This window comes from Lepisma saccharinum, chromosome 1 (assembly GCF_977018435.1).
Source record: "Lepisma saccharinum chromosome 1, izLepSacc3.1, whole genome shotgun sequence".
Classification (NCBI taxonomy): domain Eukaryota; kingdom Metazoa; phylum Arthropoda; class Insecta; order Zygentoma; family Lepismatidae; genus Lepisma; species Lepisma saccharinum.
This window is the reverse complement of record NC_139229.1, coordinates 129,313,188-129,340,375: the sequence shown is the minus strand read 5'-3', so window position 1 is coordinate 129,340,375 and position 27,188 is coordinate 129,313,188. Positions and strand designations below refer to the sequence as shown.

At 39.1% G+C, this 27,188-nt stretch overlaps 1 protein-coding gene, 1 long non-coding RNA gene and 1 other non-coding gene across 3 annotated transcripts in view; 1 reads left to right on the top strand and 2 right to left on the bottom strand.

The window, feature by feature from the left end:
• Positions 1-27,188, bottom strand: part of LOC146001278 (uncharacterized) — a 107,160-nt gene that overhangs the window by 19,388 nt on the left and 60,584 nt on the right. The window contains exon 2 of the long non-coding RNA XR_014443558.1: positions 792-948. This is a non-coding gene — a long non-coding RNA (uncharacterized LOC146001278). The remainder of the gene's footprint in view (positions 1-791; positions 949-27,188) is intronic.
• Positions 13,683-27,188, top strand: part of LOC146001246 (cilia and flagella-associated protein 47-like) — a 62,346-nt gene continuing 48,840 nt past the window's right edge. The window contains exons 1-3 of the mRNA XM_083138551.1: positions 13,683-13,906; positions 14,880-15,040; positions 22,703-22,957. Of these exons, the coding sequence (XP_082994677.1) occupies positions 13,766-13,906; positions 14,880-15,040; positions 22,703-22,957 (557 nt within the window). The 5' untranslated portion in view covers positions 13,683-13,765. The remainder of the gene's footprint in view (positions 13,907-14,879; positions 15,041-22,702; positions 22,958-27,188) is intronic.
• Positions 26,435-26,506, bottom strand: TRNAP-UGG (transfer RNA proline (anticodon UGG)). The gene has a single exon. It is a non-coding gene; the product is annotated as a tRNA-Pro (tRNA).

Below are 27,188 nucleotides of genomic sequence, written 5' to 3'. Positions count from 1 at the left end.
AAAGCAGAAAATTGCAGGCTATTTAATAAAAACCCATTGCTTTCAGCATGTCAAAGTGAATGTGCTGTACAAAAAAAAAAAAAAAAAAAAAAAACAGAAAAATATTTCCCATGATTCTATGTTGTTCCAGCATTATATTTTAGTGTCTGAAAGAAGCATTAGCTTTGTAACCACATCTCTTACTTCCATTCTTGCAGGGGAACAATGTAACGCTGCACTGTAACCAGGAGTAGACAAAACTAGTTCAAGTGCCATACAACGCTATGCAAAACATTCTAATACATGTCCAAGTGTAGCATACCAATGCAGATTTTAAAATTTGGCTAACAACAGTGCAAAAGATTAAAATGGTATGTTTATTATTCTTATTTAACTATACATGTGATATAAAAAAACATGTACTGTACCAATCATTTTTGTAAAAGGCAATGGAAATTTCCATAAGTAAACTTGGAATTTTTTTTAAAAGCACCTTTCTACCCTGACTGTTACCATCTTGCAAATTATTTTAGGTAATGATCAGTTTAAACAGAGATTTATAATGATTCTCATTTGAAAAGTTTGGTTACCTTAGACAGTGATGTGATGATTGGATAATTTCAAATGTAGTGGCAACGTAGTTGCCCTGTAAACAAGGGTTCGCAGGTTTGATACCCAAACCGGAGCTGTTTGGATTCCACTTTAAACTGTAGGCCCAGTCCCGATTATCCTATCTGTGCATACAGTGCACTTAAAACAACTCAAACTCAAGTTCAAATGTATGCAAGTTGATGGAAGATAAGATGACTTACATGATTTGGTTCCAGTTGCTTTCTCTGCATCACAAGTCATTGGCATAACTTCTCCACCTGATGACTGCATGCTCACTCCCAAGTCTTCTGCAGCTTCCTGTGTTTTCTCCTCTTCTACAGTTGACGACTTCTTGCAGACTTCCTTCAGATCCTGTAACTGTGAAAATACAATATTTTATTTTAGGCTGCCTATTGTCCTTTGATTTTCTGTAGGTATAATGAAACAAAGAATGTTACTCTTGCATTTAAGATGTGTACCCAAATTATCAACCACCATATTCACTTGTTTTATTTTGTTCAGACATCCGAGGCAGAGTGATTATTACACCATGCTACTGAACCAGGGGTTCCAGGTTCAGATCCCAGCCTCGGCATGAGTGTTCTTTGCCTCTCTTCATCGATTTCATAAAATCACCCATCTTCAGATTTGCGATTAGCAGAAAGTGACAGAATAGCGAAGTGAAGAAAAATAAACCAAATCAATCAATTATGTTGCTTCGAAAGGTGTTCTTCAATATTCACTTTTGGACCATTATTCCAACCATGTTAAACCCAACATCAAACTCCCCTGCCAATACTTAACAACAAGGTGCCACAAAAATCACCAAATTAAGCAAAAAAAACAACAAAAAACAAAATACTTTATGAATAACTTAGCTTACACCATGCTTTAACCCATTAACACCCAAGATCCCCATTTGGGGATCACACTTATATTACTTCACTGAGAATAATATATTGACACATTTTTCTTCTACGCACATGAACACATCATTGAAGGTTCTTCTTGCATGTTGAAACAAAAAAAAAAAAAAAACAGCTAACACAGAAATTTTAATAATAATCCTTTGCGCAACAGCCCTGAAGGGCCTAGGCGTACCTACCGACTGCCGGTCTCCCTCCCACACTTTCCTTCGTCACCTCTAAGCGTGGAGATCTGCAACCAGTATTGGAATAGCCGGGGGGTCAGCCTGACGTATCCCCAGCCGTTATAGTAGGTTTCCGGGACCGGATTACTCATTTGAAGCTCCCCAATTTCCTCACGATGGTGGGTTGCCACCGGTCCTATACGTAGGCCAAATAAATTCCGACCAGAGTCGGATTCGAACCTATGCAGTCCTGCAGCGAACGATCTCAAGACGAGTGAATGCCTTGACTCGCTCTAAACAGATTTATTGATACAATTATGTTCAAAAATATAATATTTTCATTCGTCATGTTTTCACATTTCAAAAATTATTTTTAAATGTAGTTGCATAAAGTTTTTGGTTTTAATTTTTTTAACATAGCACGTTTATTCTTTCTATTCTTAACCTTGATCAAGATCTTCATGTATATGAGACGCCATCTTGTTCTACAGCACAATTTGTCATGATTGCCATGTAAAATAAGAATAACTTTTCTGTGGACGTAAATTTCACTTTGTGTAACAATAAGAATTTTGGTCTTTATTTCAATCAAGAAAAAATGACTAGTGACTTGAACATTCCTCCCCACAGAACTTATAATGGACTCTTCCAGAAAATCAACTATACTTTGTCTCCGTTATCTCTGGAGCAAAGCCAAACACAGCGGCAGAGAAGGGGAGAATCGAGAGGGCTGAGCGAAACAGTACATGCTGCTGCAAAGGCTGGTAACTGCAGTCACTTTTCTCCCCTCCATGCAATTCCATTCCCTCTCACATGTTCATTGGTGGAGTTGTCACTACTTTTGCAGACACTTGTTTTCGTTCCTTTGCTCCAGAGATAACTGGGACAGAGTATACTTGCAAAAAACTGTGCAATCACACTATTAGTCAACAAATGCGACAGTGGTGTTTCACGGCTGTGTCGTGTTATATACAACAATGAGTCGGCGTATGTGTCTGATCTTGAATCAAGCTTTGGAACTTTTGGAAGACTCCAACTTTAGTGTTAGTGGTAGCAGCGAAGGCAAATAGGGGAGCGTGGGCTGGCTGTTGCCCCGACACTATGCTAAACCTAATCTACCAAGGGAAATTAACCTGTTCTCCTCCCCCCCCCCCCAGTTTTGGCACCTTGACCCCCTAGGTTAGGAACCCAATCGCTGCCACATATGAAGAACACTGGAAATTCCGCCAGAAGATGTGGACATTAATTATTTCAACTGAAACAAATGGGAATTTGTGCTACAGGAACTGTTCACATCAATCGAATGAGTAAATTTCCAGTGAAACTGACAAAGTAATGAAGAAAGACCTTCGCGGTACACAAGATTTTACATTTGACACTAACACTGAGGTCCTCGCTATCACATGGAAAGACAACGTAGTGAAAGTGGTGTCAAATCATCTGATGGTGCATTCACTTTCGCAAGTGAAAAAATGGTCAAGGCAGAAAATAAATATGTGGCCACACCCCAACCAAAAGCAATTTCTGAATATAACATGCATATGGGGGGGAGTCGACATGCTTGATTGGTATCGCACAAAAGTTCTACGTAAAAACTGGTGTTTCCCTTTGATAACAAATGTAATTGACGTAGCTGTGGTCAATGCTCATGTACTGTATTCATTAGTTCACGGCAAGACTCCACTTCTCACCTTCCATCAGATAATTGCTCGAGTGTATCCTCAGCTGACCTCTTTATCTGACAGTAAAACCTCAAGGAGGCCATCCTATCCCAAAGGAACAAAAGGTGTTCTGAAGGATATTCGAACGAATCCATTGGGATACTTCATACAAATGACTGAAGATGGAAAGCAAAGAAAATGTGCAGTTTGCAAGAAAAATGTTTGCAAGAAGTGCAACAAATGAAATTTGTTTTGCATGTTGACTTCTTTTAAAGTGTGGAAGAAATAAACACTTCTGTGAATACAAGAACATTACTGCATGCTCATAATAATACAGGGTGGCTCAATAAGTCACTTAACACCCTCAGTACAAGGCCACTGCGGCATGGAATTTGAAATTGGCGATGACCAATCGTTATCTGGCCAAGGGGGAACCACATTGACGCCACCCACACGGTCGGCGGCCATCTTGATGTCCGCCATCTTGAATTCAACTTCAGAATTTTAAATGGGAAGGGGGTCGTGCGACATATCAAAATGGGCTAGAATTTCACGAGAAATGCAATGGTGAAGGTTTTTTTCGACGTATCTTTAACCAGTAAAAAGTTATGACTGAATTCTTGTACCAATTTGCTCCTTTTCGAGGTGTTAGAAAAATGCCTTAAAATTTGTTTAGCGCTTAGGTAATGCATGTTCATAAGGAAGTTCATAAACAGAATATTCGATGCTCTTTATCTGATAACCCATTTTCGACAGATCCAAGCTGAATGGTTAGTGTTGGTAAGTTAATGGTGTGGCATGCTGTGTGGAACACGATTGGTTAGTCAATTTTCCATCAACGGAACCTTAAATGCTTAGGGCTACTTGGATTTGTTAAATAAACAGTTTTTTTCATCCTTGCTTATGGAAGAAGGTACTTTTTACAGAGTTTTTTCAATAGGGAAGAACACCAGAACACTTATGGGAACGTTATGAACCAGTTTTTGTCCAAAGTTAGTTATCAGATGACAAGGGTCACATATTCTGTTTATGAACGTCCTTATGAACATAAACATTAGCCTTGTCACTGTGAAGGACTTTTAATTTAATGGAAGCGTCACACTGTAAATTGTTCGCGACAACCATTCATAATGCACAGCTCTTCATGGATGTATCCGATTAAAATAATGTGCAATGGCATGCGAACGTCTCTCCATAGACGTCACTTTGATCTCGATGCATTACCGAAGCGCTAAACAAATTTTAAGGCATTTTTCTAACACCTCGAAAAGGAGCAAATTGGTACAAGAATTCAGTCATAACTTTTTACTGGTTAAATATACGTCGAAAAAACCTTCACCATTGCATTTCTCGTGAAATTCTAGCCCATTTTGATATGTCGCACGACCCCCTTCCCATTTAAAATTCTGAAGTTGAATTCAAGATGGCCGCCGACCGTGTGGGTGGCGTCAATGTGGTTCCCCCTTGGCCTGATAACGATTGGTCATCACCATTTCCATGTTGCGCGCTGCAGTGGCCTTGTACTGGGGGTGTTAAGTGATTTATTGAGCCACCCTGTACATCTATGTTGTATATCTTTGTCATGCATGTATGTTATATTTCCAAGGTATTCAGGTATGTTAAATGTAAGATGAGATCAGGAATTAGTTGCATAAATGGTAATTGAAATATGTTACTAATTTACACGCTATTGCCCATGATCCTATGAACAAACTATGACATTTTCATTCTCTCATCATAACATTCATGCTCAGGTGACCATATGCAACATTGTTTATTAAAAAATAGAAAATTGGGCATTAATGGGTTAATCACATCCTTAACTTCAGTTCACTTACATGATTTTTTTTTCCATTTTGATACCAGGTTCACTCCACATCCTCTTTAACTTCATCCATGTTTTCCTATGATTCTATCCTCCTTGAAGATCTCATTCAAATGCAATTCCCTTACAGATCCTGTAACTGCAGATACAATGCCTTTTATTTCTGTATTTCACAATTGGTACAAATGGACCCCATCTACTTAGCTGCATTTTTTGACACTAAGGGCAATCTCAACGTTAGGCTGGTGCAATGAAATTGCATTCAACAAAGTAGACTTGTATGCAAGAACAGCGGTATCCAAATTCAGAAGATTCAACAGATTCCCGTGTGCTTCTTTAAACGTTCATTTGATTGGTTAGCATGTAGCATGTGATCATACATCACACTGTGCACAGCTCCAGGACACTTTGTACCCAACTAGACACATTGAGTGCCAAGAGAGTAAAAAAAAGTGCAGCAAAGTAGATAGGAATAAACTCTAAACTTTTTTAGGAGGTTTAATATAGTGGTCCTATGTGGAACGGGAACACCAGGAAATTTCGTTGCAAAACGTCGTCGCACTTCTCCACAATTCCTCTTTCCGAAGTAACACTCGACAAGATAAATCCCTTGTTGTAATGTAAACTTTTGTGGTGCCATATTAAGCCACAATCTTCAACACACGGACACGACACAACACAACTTCCGAGGGAGGATTATACTGGCGTCAGTCTGCAACGTCAACAGAAAGGGAAAGAGAGCGAAAAACCAGACTGTAGTGTGCGACTATCGCTGACTCCGTTCACCGGGAAAAACAAGAGCTGACGCCGGCACGCTTGCCCCCGAGTCTCGTAGCGAATGTCGGGGAATGCTCTGTATATAAAAAAAATAACAGAGTAGCTATTACGTGGACTCCTTGGGGCCTGGCAACTGTGGATTAGTTGAAGCTTCTCGAACAGCCTACATGCGAGATTTATGACTCACATAAATGTGTATTTTAAGAAGTTATTCAAGCGTATACTTTATATTAATAGGAACACAGTACATCCTTAGATGATTAACAGATTCATTATTAATTATTATTATTAGAAAATAAGTCATCTTGGCATTATGTTTTAAACGTTTTATTTGCTTTAAACATGTTTTTTGTTCTTGTTTAAAACACTGTTTGAAACATGTTTAAAACAAAAAAAACTATTTGTTTTGTTTCTTTTGAATCAAACACAAATTTTGCCAACCCTGCTCCTGGCCCGTGCGTTTGGTGAATCTCGTTCTTCCACGGAAAGCTACTTTTGGGACAGCATAACGAACCACACGAAACGCACGGGAGCACTTCTGGGACAGCCAGTTACCATAACTTGTTTAACGCGTTAAACTCGTGCGACTCTCGGAACGGGCCCCATATAGAATGGCGGCGATTAGGTGGGCATGGGGGCGGGCAGTTACCCCACCTTCTGCTCGCAAAAATGAAAAGCCTTGTCTACCAAGAAAAAGTAAACTTAAGGCCCTCATAGTGGCGGCCAGAACTGGCTGCAAGTACTGGCCACTCCCTCACTTGCCGATATATTTGCTTATACACGGGGTAAGTACCTGCTGCAAGTAAAAGAGTCCGTACTGTCAGCCAGTCACTTTGAAGAGATTGTGGAACAACATCGGCGGATCTTGTTCAAAGAAAGCATCTGATAAGAGGAACAACCTTGCCGCCTATTTCATGGGACCTGGGTGTGTGTGTGTACCTTGGCAAATGATATCTATTGGTGCTTAGTTGTTTCTACCAAGAACAATACATGTTTGTTTTCTGTGCCATACTTATGTAGAATTTCCTAGTAGACAGTTCAAGTTTTATGTAACTGTTCATGTTTATTAAATTTAAGTTTCTTTAATGTTTAACAACATATTATTAATTGACAATTGCATAGTACTTAATAAACCTTAAGATTTGAAGTTGAAGTTCTTGTTCTTACCACCTCTCTTTAAAAAGAATCAGCAACATTAAACCATGATAATTTGGGTTCGTACAGGTCATCAGTACCCTTTTCGCTTGATTTCGATTCAACAACTTTAACAAATTCTTGTCTGTACGTTGTGTTGATTGATTTAATTTTAGATCTCAAGAAAGTATTGTCTGGAATCATAACATTCTGGTTTAAAAGTTCTTCCCTCAACTTGTTCATTGTAGTTTCCCGTTTTGGTCTGTCCATGTAGTCCACATGCCGTACGTTCCATGACAGTTCGTAGTTATCACAATTGTATAGATAATTTAAAACAACAATTAATACTAGAAACTAAAGACAAAATTGTATTTGATGATAAGTTTTATGTTGTAATAGAACGATCAAATGAACAAGATATTATATCTGTGAAAAATCCCCCAAAAAGTAATAATCTCGTCACAACTCCACTTTATTGTTTTCATCTTCTCAGACCCTTTCGCAGAGATCTTAAAACTACACAGCACAACTTATACTGACTGTTCCCGACTGGCGACTACAGCTCTACTGGCGGCAAGTGCATGTTTTGACAGGAAAGTCCTGGCCGCTAGTAGTCATGTGACCGGCCACCTGACCCGCTACTTGCTGCTCGCGCGCCAGTAAAAACAAACATGTTTGAGATTTCTGGCCGCCAGTACTTGCTTTCTTAACTGGCCGCCACTACTTGCCCCGTCTATAAGGCCGTTTTCTTTCTCCCCCCGTCTTGAGACCCAATCGCCGCTACTGAGTATTTGATAAAAAAAAAAGTTACATTAATCGAACATGCTGTAAGTAGAAAACGTAACTATTCAATTATTGTAATGGTTTTATTGCGAAATACTGTTTGCTCATTTGTGGAAGACTATGTCGCATGAAATTGGATAACGTCAATTTGGACATTACAAAAGAAAAAAAAATGTGTTAACTTTCTTAAAGGACATCAAATTACTAAAAATGTATAAAAATATCAATTTTCACATTTTGATTGCATCTGAAAGCTAGAATTCTACCGTTAAAAATTATATATAACACATGTATTAACTATCAAGTGACCAGGAACAGAAGCTATGCTCGTTAGAAAATGTTGAAGAACTGAACCTACAATTTATTTCACGAGAGGATTTCAGCTGATATTGGCTACCTGTAGAGATATTACCTTGTATTACATTTTTTTAGTTGGTTATTCTGTACTAATATTGATTTTCAATTGTTTTGCTTTCTTTATTTAAATAATATAAACATCATGGAGCCATGACATGAAAACCTAATGTTAAAATTTCATCTTCCTATAATATGCCTAGGGGAAAGTTGCCTAATCGCACTGCTTCCCAAATCGCACCACAGGTTTAGAAACCAATGTACTGAACATTGAAAAAATCTAGCGGCTGTATGTGGAACCTCAGGCATGCCCAAGAACACCGCATATCAGTTGTAGCTGTTAGTGAAGTGATAGGAGTTGTGTATACATTTGAAGAAAGCACCTGTACTTCACGCTATTTTTTGCAGCTTTTGATAATGATATACGAGGGTCACTATTTATATTTTGAGCCTAACAATGAAAAAACAGAAATTTGGCATTGAAAACTGCTTTATTGTTTTTCGAAGTATTCTCCTTTATGGTCAATACACTTTTGCATTCGTTCGAACCATTTGTCAAAGCAGTTTTTCCAATCTTCTTGAGACACCTCCATAATATGGTTTTTGAACGCATCAACGGCGTCTTCCGCCGACGAAAATCGTTGTCCACGCAATTTATTCTTGACATTCGGGAACAAGAGGAAGTCATTGGGTGCCAAATCAGGACTGTACGGCGGATGACCCATCAATTCGATTTTTTGACTGTTCATAAAGTCGGTTGTTAGACGAGATGTGTGACAGCTGGCATTGTCTTGATGAAGAATGATCCGACGTCGTTTGTTTGTTTTCCGTATTTGACCGAAGACCTCTGGCAAACAAATTGTTGTGTACCATTCAGAGTTGACCGTTCTACGTACCTCTAAAGGCACAGTTGCCACATGACCAGTTTTCCCGAAAAAACAGGCGACCATTTGTTTCGATGTGCTTCGAGCGCGAACAACTTTTGTTGGATTGGGTTCATCTTGAAACACCCATACAGTCGACTGCTGTTTACGTTCCGGCTCATATGCATATATCCATGATTCGTCACCTGTTACAATCTTATATACGTCTTTTGAACCACCACGATTGTATTTATTGAGCATTTGTTTGCACCAATTGAATCGAGCGTCTTTTTGAGTTTTTGTCAAATTGTGTGGGATCCAACGAGAACATACCTTTCTCACAGCTAAATGATCATGTAATATTTTATATATGCTGGTGGAACTAATGCCTATGGTTGCCTCAATCTCACAGTATGTCACATGACGATCTTGCAGTATTAGGTTTTGCACAGCATCAATGTTTTCTTGAACAAAAAACAACTGATTTTGGACGACCTTCGCGAATCTCGTCGGTGAGCGAATGGCGGCCACGATTAAATTCGTTATACCAGCGTTTCACAGTGGCAAAGGATGGGGCTTCATCGCCAAATGTGGAAGTAAGTTGATCGATGCACTCTTGTCTTGATAATCCACGTCGAAAATCGTAAAAAATCATCGCACGAAAATGTTCACGAGTTAATTCCATTTTATTGTTGTCGCGCAATCTCCAAGGCAACATAAACAACACAAATGAAGCTATTGACAAAACATTTGAAGTACGTTATGGTCAATAATGCCAGACGATTCCGTGCAAACGTCAAATCGCGCCTAACTTCAATCAGTGTTGCCAAGGCTCAAAATATACCGTGCGTCCATTTCGATCTTCAGCCGAGAGATCGGGAGAAGCGTGGCGGGCGGCGCTGACGGTGATGCCGACATTTGCGGCCTGTAATGTCCGTTTATTTTTATGGATATATGCAGACATTTATATAAATATTGCAAAACGAGCACTAACCTGTGTTATAAGAGTTGTTCAAACTGATTTCCACCAAGTGCCAAGTGTGTAGACCTTCGGGGAGAATACGTTGAATAGCCTGAAACTTTCGTGCCTGTAGCTAAAGTCCTTCTGGGTCGGGCCGAGAACTTATCAGCCCCCCTCGTAACGTGAACCTTGCGGCTGGCATTCCAATCGTCTCACTGACACAACACACATACACACTGCAATAACACAAACAAGTAACCAATAATAACACTCTTGCGCACAGTACGAAATTAACACGCTCTTGGTTTACATCTGCTCGCCACTATATTCGCAGCTCTGTCGCGAAGGAACAAAAAACTCGAGCTCGGAGATTTCGGATTGCAAGGAAGCTCACGAACACCATTGACTTTTAACGGTTTCGTCTACAGCGTAATCTTGATACAGTGTTGCACATTCGAAACCTCCAAACGATCCCCATCGGCACAAAACTCTTTCAAGGATATGAACTTAAGCAGGACGTTACTGGTCAAAACTATGATTAAAATGTTTTATTATCTCTGGTTCTTAACATCGTTTCTAAAGCGTATTTTTTTGTGTATATAAGGGCAGAACTTGGATGAATTACAGACGATAAATTATAACACAGGTTAGTGCTCGTTTTGCAATATTTATATCATTGTCTGCATATGTCCATAAACATAAGCGGGCATTACAGGCCGCAAATGTCGGCATCCCCGCCAGCGCCGCCCGCCACGCTTCTCCCGATCTCTCGGCTGAAGATCGAAATGGACGCACTGTAAATAGTGACCCTCGTAGTAGACGAGTGAGTTATATTTTTTAAACTTTAGTTATTTGTTACTTCTGTTAGATAGATTTTAATCACATTCGCATTGTGATATGCTTACGAAGTAAGGCAGGGAAAACTTTTTATTTCAATATGGCGGGAGCTCATAAATCGTACCACGTCGCGTCTGCCCAAATCGCACCGCATTTGACTACTAAAACTCTACCAAGATTCGCGTTTGTACAGAGACAGGGTCCTTCATCATCATCGCAGGCAAAGAGCCACACAAAGAAACAGATGAAAGGACTCAAACAACAACCTGCACCTCCATCTATATTTCAAGATTTCAAGACTACCAAGGGAGAGGACAAGTTAACTATCAGAAGATAAGAATCTAGTGAGGCCTACAATTAGATCTAAGAAATTGAAATGTTGTGACCAAGGTAAAACCCAAGCTGAAAATTACACACAATTGTATTGCTTCCAATGTGGAGAAATTGTGGAAGAAAACATGGTGCAATGCATCGAGTGCAAGAAATGGATACACTATTCGTGCTCTGGCCTCGAAAACGAGGAACTGCATATCTACATATGTGATGTTTGCAAATAAACTGCAGTCCAATGTGTTTACTTCTAACTTCAAATTAATGTCGAGAATACATTAACTTTTCCATTTATTATTTCTTATACTGAAGAACTGATATATCACATGTTTGGAATGATTGTGGCTTTAAATGAACATACTGTCAATAGAAAAATTGCCACTGTATTTTGTAGTCTTTGAGCCTTTGAAACATGTTCTTTCTCAATGTTTTTTTTTAACAGCGGTGCGATTTGGGGTCCCTGTGGTGCGATTTAAGAGACCAGTTGCCTAATTCGCACCATTTGCAAGGGTTGAAATTTCATATTTTTATGGCACTTCCAATTGGAATAAAATTTTCCAGAGACATTTGAAGAGAGGAACATTCCCTTTAAGAGCTGGTATGTCAAAAATTTACGCCATGTCACTTGTTTTGAAGCTCCGTCTATTTATTTGAAAACTGGTGCGATTTGGGCAACTTTCCCCTAATAGTTTCTGTGCAAACGGAAAGTAACATGAAGTTACGACAATTTGGCTAAACATTACCCAGATAGGCAACTGAAACTCCCCTTAAGGCAGCCCAAAATTAGTTAAGCTGCGCACTCCTATGTTTACACAATATTATGCAAAATGTTCTACGTAATTACTACAATGTCTGCAGTGGTGCCAGGAGCTTACACTTACTTTTATATCAAGCAGGGTCCGAAGTAGACAGAAACCCAAGTTTCAAGAAAGCACAAAATCCTTGAATTATGTTCAGTAGAGATATTTAAATAAAACTGAAAGAATGCGCCATACTTTGAATATTTTTTTTTTGTATGTTGCAAATGAGCTACAGTCACAGTTTTAATTAAACATAAATTGCATGTATCATCCGAAACATTGACAGTACGACAAAATTAATATCATATTCGTAGTCGGCGGGTACGAATTATGACGAAACCACTGAACAATCAACTTAACCCTCCGTCATCCGCGTCCTCATAGCAGCACAAATGCCCCGCGCGCGGCACTCAGTGCCGCCTCATCAAAGCCAACGTTATTTACATGAATTATTAATGCAAATCGAGGTTGAATTACCCTAGCACTTACTGGAAATCAGGGGAAATATACATGAACGCAAACATGTCCATATCGGACATTTTTATTATGTATTAAAAGAAAATTAAACAAAAATGACAGTGTCATACAATTACAAGCTTAGACTGTTGAAGCAAATGCACCAAAATATTATTCTAAAAGTAATTAAAACTTTTCCATATAACGAAGGCACTAAAAAGTGAACTCACCATTCACAAAATTATCAAAGTATTTTCCAAACATTTTCAACGTATTTTTTAAAAAATCAACGTATTTTTTCAAAACGAATTGAAATCATACAACTTATATGGGCTTAGAAAGGAACTATTTGTTCCAAAATTCTCTGTCAAAATCTCTCCGACTCGCAGAAAAAACAATCGAATGTAGAACCTCGAAGAAACTTACAAAATATTTTTAAAGCGTTCTAATCTCAATTTGTTTCTCGTACTCGTACGCGGTATGCGTAAGAAAACACAAGCTGACTCAAATATAAGGAATCGAATGTTGTCACTTTCCAATATCGTCATTTTGATAACTCCGACTTCGTATTGGTACTGCAACGGTTTCTGCATACAAATAATTTGCATTCCGAACAGCGTATAGTGGTTTTATTCTTCTTATTTCCGCGAAATACATGGCTGGCATGCTGTGATTTAAGGTAGGAAGCTTCCCGCGCGCGGTACTGAGTGCCGCCAAAGGCGGACCGGTCACTTGAGGGCGTGTAATCAACTGAAAGAACGACAGAAAAAAGGCGCCAACGCCTCTATGTTTTCGGGGAAATAGGCAAGATAAGTTACCTCGTGCTTTCCCGACCATTATTGCGCTGGTAAGGAAAAATAATCCAAAATTTTAAAAAAGGCGGCACTCAGTGCCGCCGCGCGGGTTACGGAGTCACGAAGAGATTAAAATTTGTGTAGCAGTGCTATTCTGGGAAACACCTTCATTGAAAAGAATAGTTTCGTGAACTACCTAAATCAAAATTACCCAACACTTTAGATAGACATTTATCTACAACGTTTTTCATCTTGGTGTTCTTGCACACATCACCGAAACCTATTCGATTTGAAATTTGTCTGTTTTTATTATGTCGGTGGTGAATGTTTGACAGATAGCATTTGTAAACTGTGCGCAGTATATGATTCGTTATCGTAATCTATAATTCTAATAAATATTGGTAATCTGTGTAGAATATTTTTAAGGCTGTGCTTACCCAAGGACCGTACATGGTGTGCTTACCTTTATAAACTGTATATATAGTTAGATTTTTATGTCTATAATTTTAGCTGCATTATTTAATTGAAAAATGGAAGAATTTATTAGACTGACTCCAAATCCTCTTGTATTTCATGGTGCTGAACTAGGAAAAACATATACTGATTCTTTTACATTAGAGTATATTGGCGAGAATATCGTGTATGTAAAAATAGGATCGCCAAAATCTAACGTAAGTAGACCAATTATTAGATTATACTTTAAGTACTAATTAGTAATCCTTGAAACAACATGTAATTTATTGTATGACTTATATCTTAGGTTTGTAAGTACATCAATGCGGATTCTTGATTAACGAATTAACTTTATCTTGTCGGAAAAGAGACAAGATGATGACACTGAGGTAGTTTAATTACAAACGTCTAACTTAACAAATTAAAGAAGGTCCCTCCAAATCATTCCATAACATGATTATAAAATGTAATTTTATGTTCGATTTGTTTTACATGCTCTTGTCCGGTTACAGCAATCAAATATAAATATTCAAGGCTCAGTTTACGAGCGTCCTTCCTCTAATTGGGGGGAAATCTTCTTTTCTCGTAAACATCTAGTATTTTGAAGTCCATGTGAAAATTTTGGCAGAGCGTGGAAACCTGTATTTATAAAGCTGAGGATCTTAAGAATGTGTTCCGAACCGTTACTTTTTACACTAAATTACATTACATTAAATTTAGATTCTCTTTCATGCAATTTTCGCCTTATTTCACTGATTGCCGTGAATTTGTAAGCTAAATCACACGCAGGTAAGACTAGCGGATAGTGACAGCCTTATAACTTGGAAATACATGCTAACAGCACCAAACCTAACCTGCCTAACCTATCCACGTATTCATATAATAGCTTAAATAAAGTTTTTCATAGTTTTTATTTGTTTATTCCCACTTTTAATGTATTATACGGTAAGGATATTTGTAGCTATCCTTCTTAGCTTACGTCGCTTCTCCTGCCACTTTTGGTTAATCGCGACAATGAAGATGATTGCAGATTTGATTAAGTTGATGGCAGGATGCTCACAAAGATCAGAATCCTTACCGACGAAATAGGTGACTATTAGTAGACTATGGTAGTATTCTTACGAATATTATGTTTGCAATACATTTCTGTGTAGTGGAAATGTGTCTACTGAACTAATACTTGCTTTCCAGGGTTTCTCAATAAATAAAGGAAAAGGAAATCACCCCCAGAAGCTATATCCGCATCACAAGATAACAACGAATGTTACTTTTACCTATGAGGAAACGTCAGATCTTTCTACTTCCATACCCATAACTGTCAACGAGGAAGATATTTCGTATGACGTCGCAGCGTAAGTTATGTTATAATGCATTTGAAATTGCTAACAACTTCTAATGGTAGACAGATAAAACCGCAAATTTGTTTTCATGTATGGTCTGTAGGTGATATGTGTGCCATCGTTTTTAATTATTGGGTTGGTGCGAATGAAATGTCCGGCCCAGGTGCGTCATTGCCAAAGTTCAAAAAAATCAAAACTACAATACCTGGTTAATCAAAATAGTCGCCGTCTGCAGCCACACACTTTTGTCATCGCTCAGCCAACAATTGGATTCCATGGCGAAAGAAGTCTGGAGTCTGCGACGCAAAAAACTCCTGAACGGCATGTTGCACCGCCCGATCATCAGCGAAGGTCTTCCCTGTCAGGAAGTGATCAAGATGCCGGAAGTGATGGTAGTCAGTGCGAGAGAGGTCTGGAGAATATGCTGGATGAGGAAGGGTTTCATATTGCAACTCATGGAGAGCCTGCACCGTCTTTTGCGCGACATGTGGGCGAGCATTGTCGTGCAACATGAGGACACCATGTCTGTGGACCATTGCTGGATGCTTGCGGAGAAGTTTGCGGTGCATTTCATGGAGTTCAGCACTGTAGCGATCTGCATTGATGGTTTCACCGCGCCTGAGAAAGACATGATGGATCACACCCACCATAGACCACCATACCAGCAACAACACCTTCTGTGGGTGGAGAGGTGGTTTCGTAAACCGCCCTGGACGTTGATCACGATCCAACCATTCTCCTGATCGTTTACGATTGTCATAGCAGATCCATTTTTCATCTGAAATGACAATCCGATGCAGGAAACCATCCCGGTTATTCCTTACACTCAAAGAACTGCACACCTCCAGACGGGGAGTCTTGTTGACCGGTGTCAAATCATGTGGTGCCCATGAGTCCAACTTTTTCACTTTACCGATCACACGGAGCCGCCGAACGACAGTGGTATGGTGTATGCCTAACTCGTCTGCAATGGCACGAACACTTTTCCGAGGATCCGCTTCAACGGCGTTCCTGAGGAGCTCATCTGAACATGATGTTGGTCGATGGCCAAGGGGGTCATTTTGCAATGCTGTGTCACCGGAACGAAATTTGACAAACCAGCGGCGAATGGTGCGTTCATTTACCATTCCTGGCCCAAATGCACTGTTATAGTTTTTGCTGGCTTGCTGATCAGAATGTCCCAGTTTGAATTCGTAAAGACAAATCACTCGCAATTGTGTGTTCTCCATGGTGCACTTTCAGATGACCCTGTTCAGCAACACACTGCCTCCTGACTGTCTGGGTGCTCCAGCCTGTTTGCTGGACGTATACAGAGTTTATGACGTTAGACCTGTGACCTCAGTCAATCCCTGTATTGTGTTGTTGAGGTAAGTTTCCCACCAGACGCCAAAGCGGACATTTCATTCGCACCAACCCAATACTAGCGTTTGTAAAGTTGACAAGATTCAAATTTGGCGATGGTGAAAAACAAGGTTCTGGACTACTAATGTCGGAGTTCTTAGGTTACAAACTAAATAATATGCAATTATAGAAACTCAGTGCAAAACGCAGGATGAAACAGGGCTCGAATCTGAGTCTCTGCTACACCATGTGATTTCTCTGCGAATTAAAAAATCCACGCAGATCTCTATCGTTATTCTTTCAAAATCCTTCAGTTTTTTTGCTTTGACCTTGCACCTATTGCCGTCATCCAAAGTTATAGCACGGGACCCTAGGATGCTGACCGCTCTGGCGCCGAAGTCGGGTACCAACCAAGAGCCAGTACTGATTTTGTTTACGCGAAAACGAAAAATGTTAGAAATCACTGTAGTGGTGTATCTTTCCTTTGAATGTCTGGGATATCGGCAATGCAAAGCATCTCCTATAAGAGCGACTACAAGGGAAAAAAAACCCTTGGACGAAAAGTTTCCGCGCAGCTTTCCCTTCTTCCGTTCAGCTCGGGCCATAAGGAAGCATGGTCCACTCTCCCCCTCCCCTCCACGCGGGAGTACGGTGCACAGGAGTCGCGGGTCTGCGCAGGTTTCTTTGCTTGTGGTTCCACTTAGCATGTGCTGAATATCTAGACTGTTTGGGGAGAATCAGTTAAGAAAAAGAAAAAAGAAAAAAATAAAGAAATTACAGCAGCCAGATTTTACGTTTATTCTTTTAAAAGCAAACATTACAGACATGATATACTTGTTGGATCATCACTGTTTAGAATCTTTCCACATAACCAATATAAAATACTTATAGGGGAAGTGTACCAAATGCGAGCCCCATGATGCCGTATCATGGCTGAAATACATGGAGCTGGTAGCTTACGTTATTGTGGCATGCGGTGCTTGCAGCCATGTCGATTGCTGCGTCTATTGTTCTCCAATCAGCTCGTGAGTGATTTTGTGCAAGTCGAAAGTTTTATTACTCCCACGTTCAATTGCTGTACTTCGGTCAAATGCGTCAGCTCTTCTATATACTTAATCCTAAGTATAGTAGTTATCTTTGTATGCAATTGGGAAGTAATGGATGAGAATACCGGAGAAATAATTAGCATGAAAAAATATCTCCTATTGGTCCTAAAGTGGGCCCCTTGTGTTGTTGTGCAAGTACAGAATACGTTTTCGCCCACATTCTAATCATGGAATCCTAGTACAGTTTCCAAGAGAATAGATATGACGAGAACAGGGGAGAAACTAAGAACGTGGAATCAAGATAAGATGACCACATATAGGGCCTCCCCGATGCTGGAATGGTAGCGTCATCACCTTGTAATCAAGGGGTTCCGGGTTCGATACCCGTTGGAGGCACATAGTGCTTGGGATTCCACTTTAAACTGTAGGTCCAGTCCCGATTAGGCTTACTGTGCTTAAAGTGGACTTGAAACAACAATTCAATTCAAGATGGCCACATAGATTCTATACGAAAGAAAACGGTGATATTGAAGAAAGCTTGTAGGCCTAATAGTGTCTGTTTAACATTTCAGAAAATGTTTAATTTTATTCCACAGGCTTTCATGTATCGTATTTCAGCTTATATCACTATAATTTATGCTGTTGCTGCTTGTAACTGTACTAAATACGAGGGGGACAACTTTAGGAAAGGTTTTTTTTTTTCAATCTTCAAAATTTCATCTCTTCGAAAAAATGGGATTTTCACAATGAAGCCATTTTTTCTCGCTTTTGGAGGAGTCATACTAATTAGGTTTTAGTACCGTTTATTTTGGCTTCACGGTTTCCTCGATATGCGCCAAAAACAAAATGGGGACCCACATTTAGTACACTTCCTCTAACATTTTCTTTAATTGGCTCAATGTGACTTAAATGAAATCAACAGAAAATCGCAGCTTGTGACTTAAGTGCTTCTTCCCGACCACCCTAGATATGTTAATATACCGGGTGTTTCAACAGAAACGCCGTGATTTCAAACTGCATTTTAAAATATTTATTAGAACTACACAAAAGAAAAAAGTACATAATCTGATAGAGAAAATCCAAAAGTTTAATGGAAAACATGTTCGAAATGTCCACCTTGGCGATTTATCACTTTTCTCACCTGGTTGCACATGTTGTCAAATACCTGACAAAGGGGGTTGCACGACTAACTTGTGCAGTACGCTGTTCGACGTTTGCTTGCAAATCATCTAGTGATCGCGGTTCTCGTTTGAAAACTTCCTGCTTTAGGAAACCCCACAAGAAATAGTCACGGGTTTAAGTTAGGGCTAGTTGGAGGCCACTCTAAACCATTTTGAGAGCGATTTGAAATCACACGATTGTTGAATTTTAAGTGAAGGAAGGTCAGGACAGATTCAGTTGTATGCGTCCTAGCTCCGTCTTGCTGGAAGCATTTCTGACGAATTGGACAACGTTTCCGATGAAGACCAGGACACGTATTCCCCAGCCGGAACCGTCGTTGGACAGAAACAAGAGAGCGTGGCTCAATAAACAAGGACACCAAATGAATATTCTGCTGGAGTGAAAGTCTCCTATCCTCCAATACTGTACTACTGTACTACAAACACCTGACAAACACAGATAAAAAAAAAATTAAATTAAATTTTAGACTTTTGTCAATCATTATATATAAAAATTATTATTGTGAAGATACTAAATTTTTTTAGGGTCATTTGAAATCACGGCGTTTCTGTTGAAACACCCAGTACTTTCTGGCACAAACAGAAGAAGCATAGTCCAAGACTATTTGCAGTAATTTAATTATTTTTGCTGGTTCGAGAATAACTCACACCTGATCTCTGGCATGTTGTCTAAGGTGAGTCCACGTCAATTCAGATATATGTCTACCTTTGACCTGTAGGATATTTTTGATTGTCATATTCAGAGCAAAGGGGAGGAGAAGGCAATCAACAGGGAGCGGGTATTTTCAGGTGGCGAGAAGCAAAGAATTTGCCTTCCGAGGGCTTGAATAGCACAGCAAGTCACCATGTTTGCACGAAACATGCGTTTGTCTACACCAGCCCACAGACGACAGATGATTTCCTGGCGGGAGCTGTTCGGGGCCTCCGAGATACTTATATACGGGCCTCACACCAGCTTCCGTGACGTCACAGGGCTAGTCAACTATAGTCAATTTATAGCAATTAACAATGTGCATTATAAGAGTACGTATAATATTTATTTTTCTGACTGAATCGTACTTCCTTATTCATTGAGAACGTTGGTTTCACATCAAGAACATTTCAAATGTTATACGGCATTACAAAATACGTGAATAATGTTGATAAAAGTAAAATCCAATCTTTGCCGTTATACATAATGTACCTTTACTTTTCAAATTACCAAGGGCAAAAAATGCGATAGAGATAAAATTTGATCCTACATTGATACTTACTCCAAATTCGTAAAAAATTATCATCGTTAATATATAATTGTTATTCAATTGCTGTGGAATAAACACTTACGATTCAACTTATGCATGCAAGATAATTTTGTAAAAGTTAGGTTGAGGAAAGAGCTTGTAAGATTAAAATTTGGCATTAAATAAACTTTCCAACTTTGGAAACTGAATTCCCGTGTGTAACTTGAATACATTTTTAATTTTCTAGAAATCCTGTAAATATTTGGCTGCACAAGTTTGACTGGTTTGGTTGAAGGTTACAATCTTTTAAAATCATTTTTCGTATTAAAATTTTACATCAAGTAAAGAGAGAAAGTGTACACATACTAATGCAGCAAACGAACTAGCCTAACCTATTCGAAATACCTGGATGCTGAGAACACTAACCTTAAATGATCCAACAGTAATTAAAGCCTATGAAAATGGATTTACGATCTCACGGAAAATGGGAATATTAATGCAAGCGACTTACTTTAATTAAGAAGTCCAAAGCAAAAAGCAGGAGAACACAATAAACCTCATAATTAGGGGCATGCATATTTCGTTTTTGACGAAAAAACGAAATTTGAAAAAACACATGCTAGTGTTAATTTTTCATGTTTTTGAAAGGTGTGAGATGCATTTTGTGACCATGTTTTGTCACGAAATAATGCGAAATGAACTGCAAAAAGCGAAATTAACTCTTAAACACGAAATTTAGGGTTTATTCACCGATGCGGCACCTTCTGAGGTCTGAATTATCCTGAGAGTTATGCAATTCCCGGGAAATTGATTAATTCTGCTGTTAATATTGGGGAAACAAAAATTGACTCCTTTACACAGAAATAAACTGAATACTCGGATAACTACATAAATGTGCTATTAGAAGTGAAATGTTAATTCTGTGGAATAAGTGTAGTTTTTAAATCAAATGTAGGATTATATTCACAATTTTAAAACCAAAATGTATTTTTATATACCACTTTTGATCCAATTTTTCACCGCTATAACACCGATATTTTATTTTATTTACCACTTTTGAACCCGAAATTGACTCAGTTTTTATACCGAAATTTTGCTTTTTTATTTACCAAAAATATGTGCCTCTACTCATAATCTATCATGAGAATATTGTTAGAAGAAATTCGTATTCTAAAATTCTTATAATTATATCCCTTTTCGGTAGACAAGCAGCGTATATTTAATTCATCCCTAACAAGGACAATTTGGTTGTAACTGTACCTGGACATGTATTGAAATCGTATCATGCTGTATAAGTTCATATTTATATTTCCCCTTGTGCTTGGGATATTTAGAACAGGTTGAGATAAAATCTCGCTCTCCTACTTTTATACAGAGTATAAATAGGTTACATGAAATCACAATGACTGACTGTGCAAGTGTACGAAATGAATCGTTATTCAAATTCGTTATAAACTAGTAAATTTTCACTTTAGCAATTTGTCTACAGATTTTCGTTCTACCTTTCCAATTACCTTAAAAGCTGGGAACACAAGAACACATTTTTTTTTACAGTTCGCTAACTACATCTCAATAATCATACAGATTTTTTCCTGTCTTTGATAGAAATAATCGACAAAGATAAAATATAACATCCATTACTGAGTACAAAGGTACAAAATTATCCACAATGTATTTGTGAAATAGAATTGAACGAAGTCGTAAAATTCCATTGATGTACGTACAATATTTCTTTCACGTGATGCATATCATCAAGATCGTAATTTTTGTAAACCGGAACATAGCTTGAAGAAGTAAGTGAATACTCCTCTACTGTGGCTAGAAAGTAAATTAGATGTTTAAGACGTGAACTTTGAACTACACAATTTCAGACAACATATGAGCAATAATACGGACATATGAATAACTATCAACATCTTTTCGTGTTAATTAAGAGAATATAATTAGTAGTTACAAGTTCGGCATCTGTGAAATTAATATTACAATACACAAATTCTTAAATGTATTTCGCGCTGGTTGAACACACTTTTTTTTTACTAATGTGTAATAAAATGTTGTTTTAGATATAAACGCATATATTTACTTGTAGCTGATCAGGACATAACTATGTTTAATTTGCGATAATAATTATTATTCTTACTGTGAAATAAATACATTTACAGGAACTCTCTTTAGAACAACTCGCTCATTCAAATACATGTATTTCGCCAAAACACACGACTAATCCTTTGACGTCATCAGTCCTTTTAACATCACAGGTTGCGGTCCGTATACGGAGTATACACGATGTTTACTCATCTTGGGAGGCCCCGAGCTGTACCCAAGCTGTACCAGATAACCTTCTGGCCTTTAGTATGACTATGACGGACGACTTTAATTAGAACAGTTCCTTTTTAGAAATTCTTGGGACAGTAACCACGATTGCGAGAAGAAACATGATGTGTACTCTGACGTCACTTTTCTTAAGCATGGCTGGTTGGTTGATTTCGTGTTTTAAGTCCACTTTATGCACAGTAAGGCTAATCGGTACTAGATATACAGTTTTAAGTGCGATCCGAACCACTATGTGCCTCCACCGGGTAAAGCGACGACGCTACCACTGCGCCATCGGGGAGGCTTTAAGCATGGCATTCAAGGACTTGTTCATGTTATTTGATCGTTTACGTATAGCTTTGGGCTTCTTTTCAGAAAACATTCAGGAACTAACATGAGATGACACCATTGCCAAATCTTGTCCCAGCACCTACTAGAGAACAAATCATGGCAAAGCCAAAACTGAAGTTGCTAATACAGCACAAGATTTATGGTTGTATTTACGTAACGATTAATAAATGCTATTACTGTTCTTTTTTTTCAATGATCGTTTCATGGTGTTCTTATTCTCAGAGTACCATCTGTCTTCTACGAGTGTCTTCCCGAGGTTCTAGACTTCGGGCTCGTCATTCCTGGCCGGTGCGAAGAAAAGGAAGTTGTGCTGATCAACAGAACCATGAACGAAGCTGCATTTTCCATCGATTTCCACAAGAACATAATGAACCTGAATGTCGTGCCGATGGAAGGACTTCTCAGCCCGAGACAAAAGCTCCCGATTAACATCAAGTTCCTGGCCACATCTAGTGGGAAGTTCTCGCAGGGTATCAGGTAACATACCGATGTTTGGAACCTGGGGGTGCGTCGAGTATCCGAGGAATGGACACTGATCTGAGTTTTGTCTCCTGAGCGAACAGATCATTTACTTGACGACTTTGGTGTATTTTTCTGATTGATCGACCAATGCAGACGCGGATCCACGGGGAGGGCGACAGGGTCAATCGCCCCTCCCAACTGCCAGTTTTTTTAATGTATCATCATGCCTAATATTTTTCAAAACTCAACTGTTCTATCTTTTAACACAAAGCATAACAGGCTCGAAGATTTTTTTCTGAAGTTTTATTTAAACCCAGTTTTTGCTCGTGATAGCCTAATCGGAACTGGACCTACAGTTTAAATTTGGATCCGAACCACTCTGAAAGATACCTCAAAAGTGAATCGAATCCGAGACTATAGTAGAGAATGGGTTTTTGTTTCTTTGTTTGTTCACTTTACTCCTCTTATCTGATCGTTCAGTTTACCGTGACAATGGGAGAAATTATGATAACAACAACATACAATAGGCCTAATAACAATCTATTCCAGCCCTGGACCCATTAGAAGAAAAAAAGACGCTCATCTCTAGAACCTAGTTGGTTCCTGCTAGCAGAACCAAATATTGTTTATGAAGTAAATGTTAGAATTTATTCTCGATGAGGTGAGGTACTCACTGAAATTCACCGTTCCCAACTGTAACTTCTGGATCCGCCACTGGACCAATGGCATGAACAGTCACGGACACTGCCGGGTTGTAATGAATATATTGATTTTCAATGGAATCGTTACAACCCAGCAGTGTGCGTGACTGTACACACTAACCACTATGCCACGGAGGTCGGCAGGAATGGTAAGGGAAGAATATCACTCTTCTAAGATCTTCTCTCCAATGACGAATATAGATGATAGGACGAAGGAAAAACACATGTTTTTTTTTACTGACCTAAATAAGTTTTGTCTAAATACGACCATGAGGATGAATGATGATAGTTCTGATCGATTGATTTTACTTCACTTTTCTGCCCCTTTTGGCTAATCGCGAAGATGAGGTTGAGGGATAATATGATGAAATTGATGAATAAAGACTTACAAAGAACACTCATGTCCAGGTCGGGACACCTGGCGTCGAATCGCGCTGTAGTAATCACTCCGTCAGGAAGGCCAGCGTATGAAATTTTCGAAGGGCCGTTTGCAAGGAACTTCCGTCCTCGGACCGGGCTAGGGTGACCAGACGTCCTCTTTTATCCGGACATGTCCTCCTTTTTAGGTGTCTGTCCGGCGTCCGGGCGGATTTTTTAGAAATCTGTAAATGTCCTCTTTTTTTTGGATAAAGTATGGCATCGACCATAGCAAATGTGCTACATAGAGAATGCTTCCACACATAACGATCATCATATCACTTGGGGTGCGTCAAGTATTCGAGCAATGCTCATCTAGCATCTGGGAGCCGAACACGATCACTTTCCCGACTGAGTCATTAGTAGGGTGCGAATTTATAGGCACTAAAAACCTCTCAAATAGGCACAAAAATGATGAAAGTAGTCACTTAAAATGGTACTATATACTAAAAATGCACGAAAATAGACAGCCTAAAATTAAAAAAAAGAGATATTAAAATGAGTAATGAATGTGAACTTATTTCAATTTTCCTTTTACAATATCCAGTTATACTGTATTAGCACTTCAGTTTATACATAAAAGTGCGCTAACGATTAACAAACTATTAATACTCTTTTGATCGAAATTCACATTTGTGGGGAATCGTCAGTTAAAGTAATTCTCACAAAAAAGAGCTTGTGCTAATGACTGTGCGGATTTGAACAAACGATGAAAAAACAATTTGCATCATTGTGACAAAAAAAATGTAAACAGTGTTCTAATTGAGAGCCTCAAATCTGGCGAATACCAGATAACATCAACAAAGCCTTCTTCAATGTAGGGAAAGCCAGAGGCACGTAATACAAATCTGAAGTATGAAAAAATTGCGGAATAGCAATATTTTGGAACGATTAAGCGAAATAGGTACTAACCCTCGAAAAAGGCATCTATAGACACTATAGAAATGCGTTTTTGGACTAGAAACACCATGGAACGAACTTTAAACATTAAAGCCTGTGTTTTACTACAAATAAATAAAATAGGCAAAATTCCACACCCTAGTCATTAGTATTATTCTAACTCGTTGCTTCGCCCTTTGAGACTGCAGGAAAGCACGTAGTCTGTAAAAGTAAAGTGCTCCCCTGTGTTTTGCACCAGCCATGAAGGCGTAGGGGGTGTGGAGTTAGGGTCCCACACTTCCTTGATCGCGGCCGAAGGTGGGGGTGATGTGATCAGCACCAAGCCCCTGGCCGCCTTTACCCCTCAGAGTTTCCTACAGGTATCCGCTTTGTACGACGCTGGGTGAGCGTCGGAGCCGCTTGAAGAGGTAGAAAAAATCCCGGATCTCTCCCGCCGGGGATCGAACCTCTCTCTCGCATGGTAGTCAGACGCCCTAACGACTAAGTCTGTGCAGTTCCATTTCGATTGATTGATTTGGTTTATTTTACTTCGCTTTTCTGCCACTTTTGGCTAATCGTGAAGATGGGTATGAGCGATGATATTATGATTTTGATGAAGGGACACTCACAAAGAACACCGATACCAGGCCCGGGATTAGAATCCGGTACCCCTGGCGTCGTGGCGCGGTGTGCTAACCACTCCGCCACGGAGATCAGCCATTTCCTTATCGAGTTATACATAGGCGATACAGAAACGTGTAGAGAATTTTGATTATTAAGTAATATTTACTTTCATGAAATAACGAAGCGAAAGTGTAAATTCAACAATGATCTTCCAAGAAAATATCCGGCTTTTAAAAATGGAAGAAACGAATATGAGGTGGCTGTCACTTTCCCCTGCTGTTGAAAGGGTGCTAGAAATGTTCAATGAAACAATCGAAACTACCTAAAATTTTAATTCGGTTTCTGGAAATAAGTTAAAATAAATCTAACTTGTTACATTTGCATTCACTTGTGGGGATATTTCATTCTAATATCCAAGAATTAGAAAAGGAGTAAAATTATGTGCTTCAAATTGTAGATATTCTTTGTGATTGTTAAATAACAGATTAGATTCCTTTCTTTGTTTAAAGGTAACGTTAAGAGGAAGTTATTGAAAGAGATCACTTGAAAAGTATCTGTGAGCACGACGTTGGCAAGATTTTTTAATGTTGTAAATTGTGAGTAATGGCGAATGTGGTGCCATTTTTTGCGGTGTCCTCTTTTTTATGACTTTGTCCTCCTTTTTCGCCATGCTCTGTCCTCTTTTTTGAATGTGTGTGTCTGGTCACCCTAGATCGGGCTCCAATTTAGAAGTTCGCGTCGCAATATCGTGAGTCGCTAACTTGAAAGTTAAAGTATTCAGGCTTGGGGGCAGGAACGAACCAATGACTGCTAACACATACAAGTGCAATATTGGAATGGAAGTTGTAAGAAAAAAAAAAAAAAAAAGACAGGGCTCGTCCGGGATTTGAACCCGGGACCTCTCGCACCCAAAGCGAGAATCATACCCCTAGACCAACGAGCCGCTTCATACAATTTTGTCCTCATTATCTGATAGCTCGAACTTCAACTGCTTTCTAAGTAGCTTTGCTTCATGGTTGCAGTACGCTGGGAGAAAAAACGTCACTTCCGGCTCTTTCGTCAGGGTCTCCCTTATTCGCACAACACTTCATCAACCTCTTTTCTGACGTCAGACGAAGAATGCCTACGTTGTTAGGTTTGGTTCTATTAGCATAAATACACTGCAACAAAATATTTATGCTAAGAGAACTAAACCTAGCTAGTCTAACCTAACAACTAGGCATTTAGCCTAAAATTAAAAGCATTCTCCCGTGACGTCAGATCGCAAGGTTGCTCAAGTGTTGTGCGATAAGGGAGACAGCCTTTTGGCACAGTAGCGAGAAGTAAATGCAACAACACTTTCTCGGACTTTCTCGCGAGACGGGTTGCATGGAAAACGGATCTCCGAGAGTACCTTTTATTACCATTAACAGCAGTTATTAAAAAAAAATCATGATGATGATATGTAGGCATATATATCATCCCAAGGTTTGTTCGTTTCCAGCCGAAAACATTCCTGCTTACGACAAAGAAAATCACGTATTCTTTTTCAAACATCAATTGTTGTGGTAAGGTATGATACAGACAATAAGAATTTGGCAATCACGGGAAAATTTCATGTGTTGGGCTTCGTAGGCTGCTTAGCA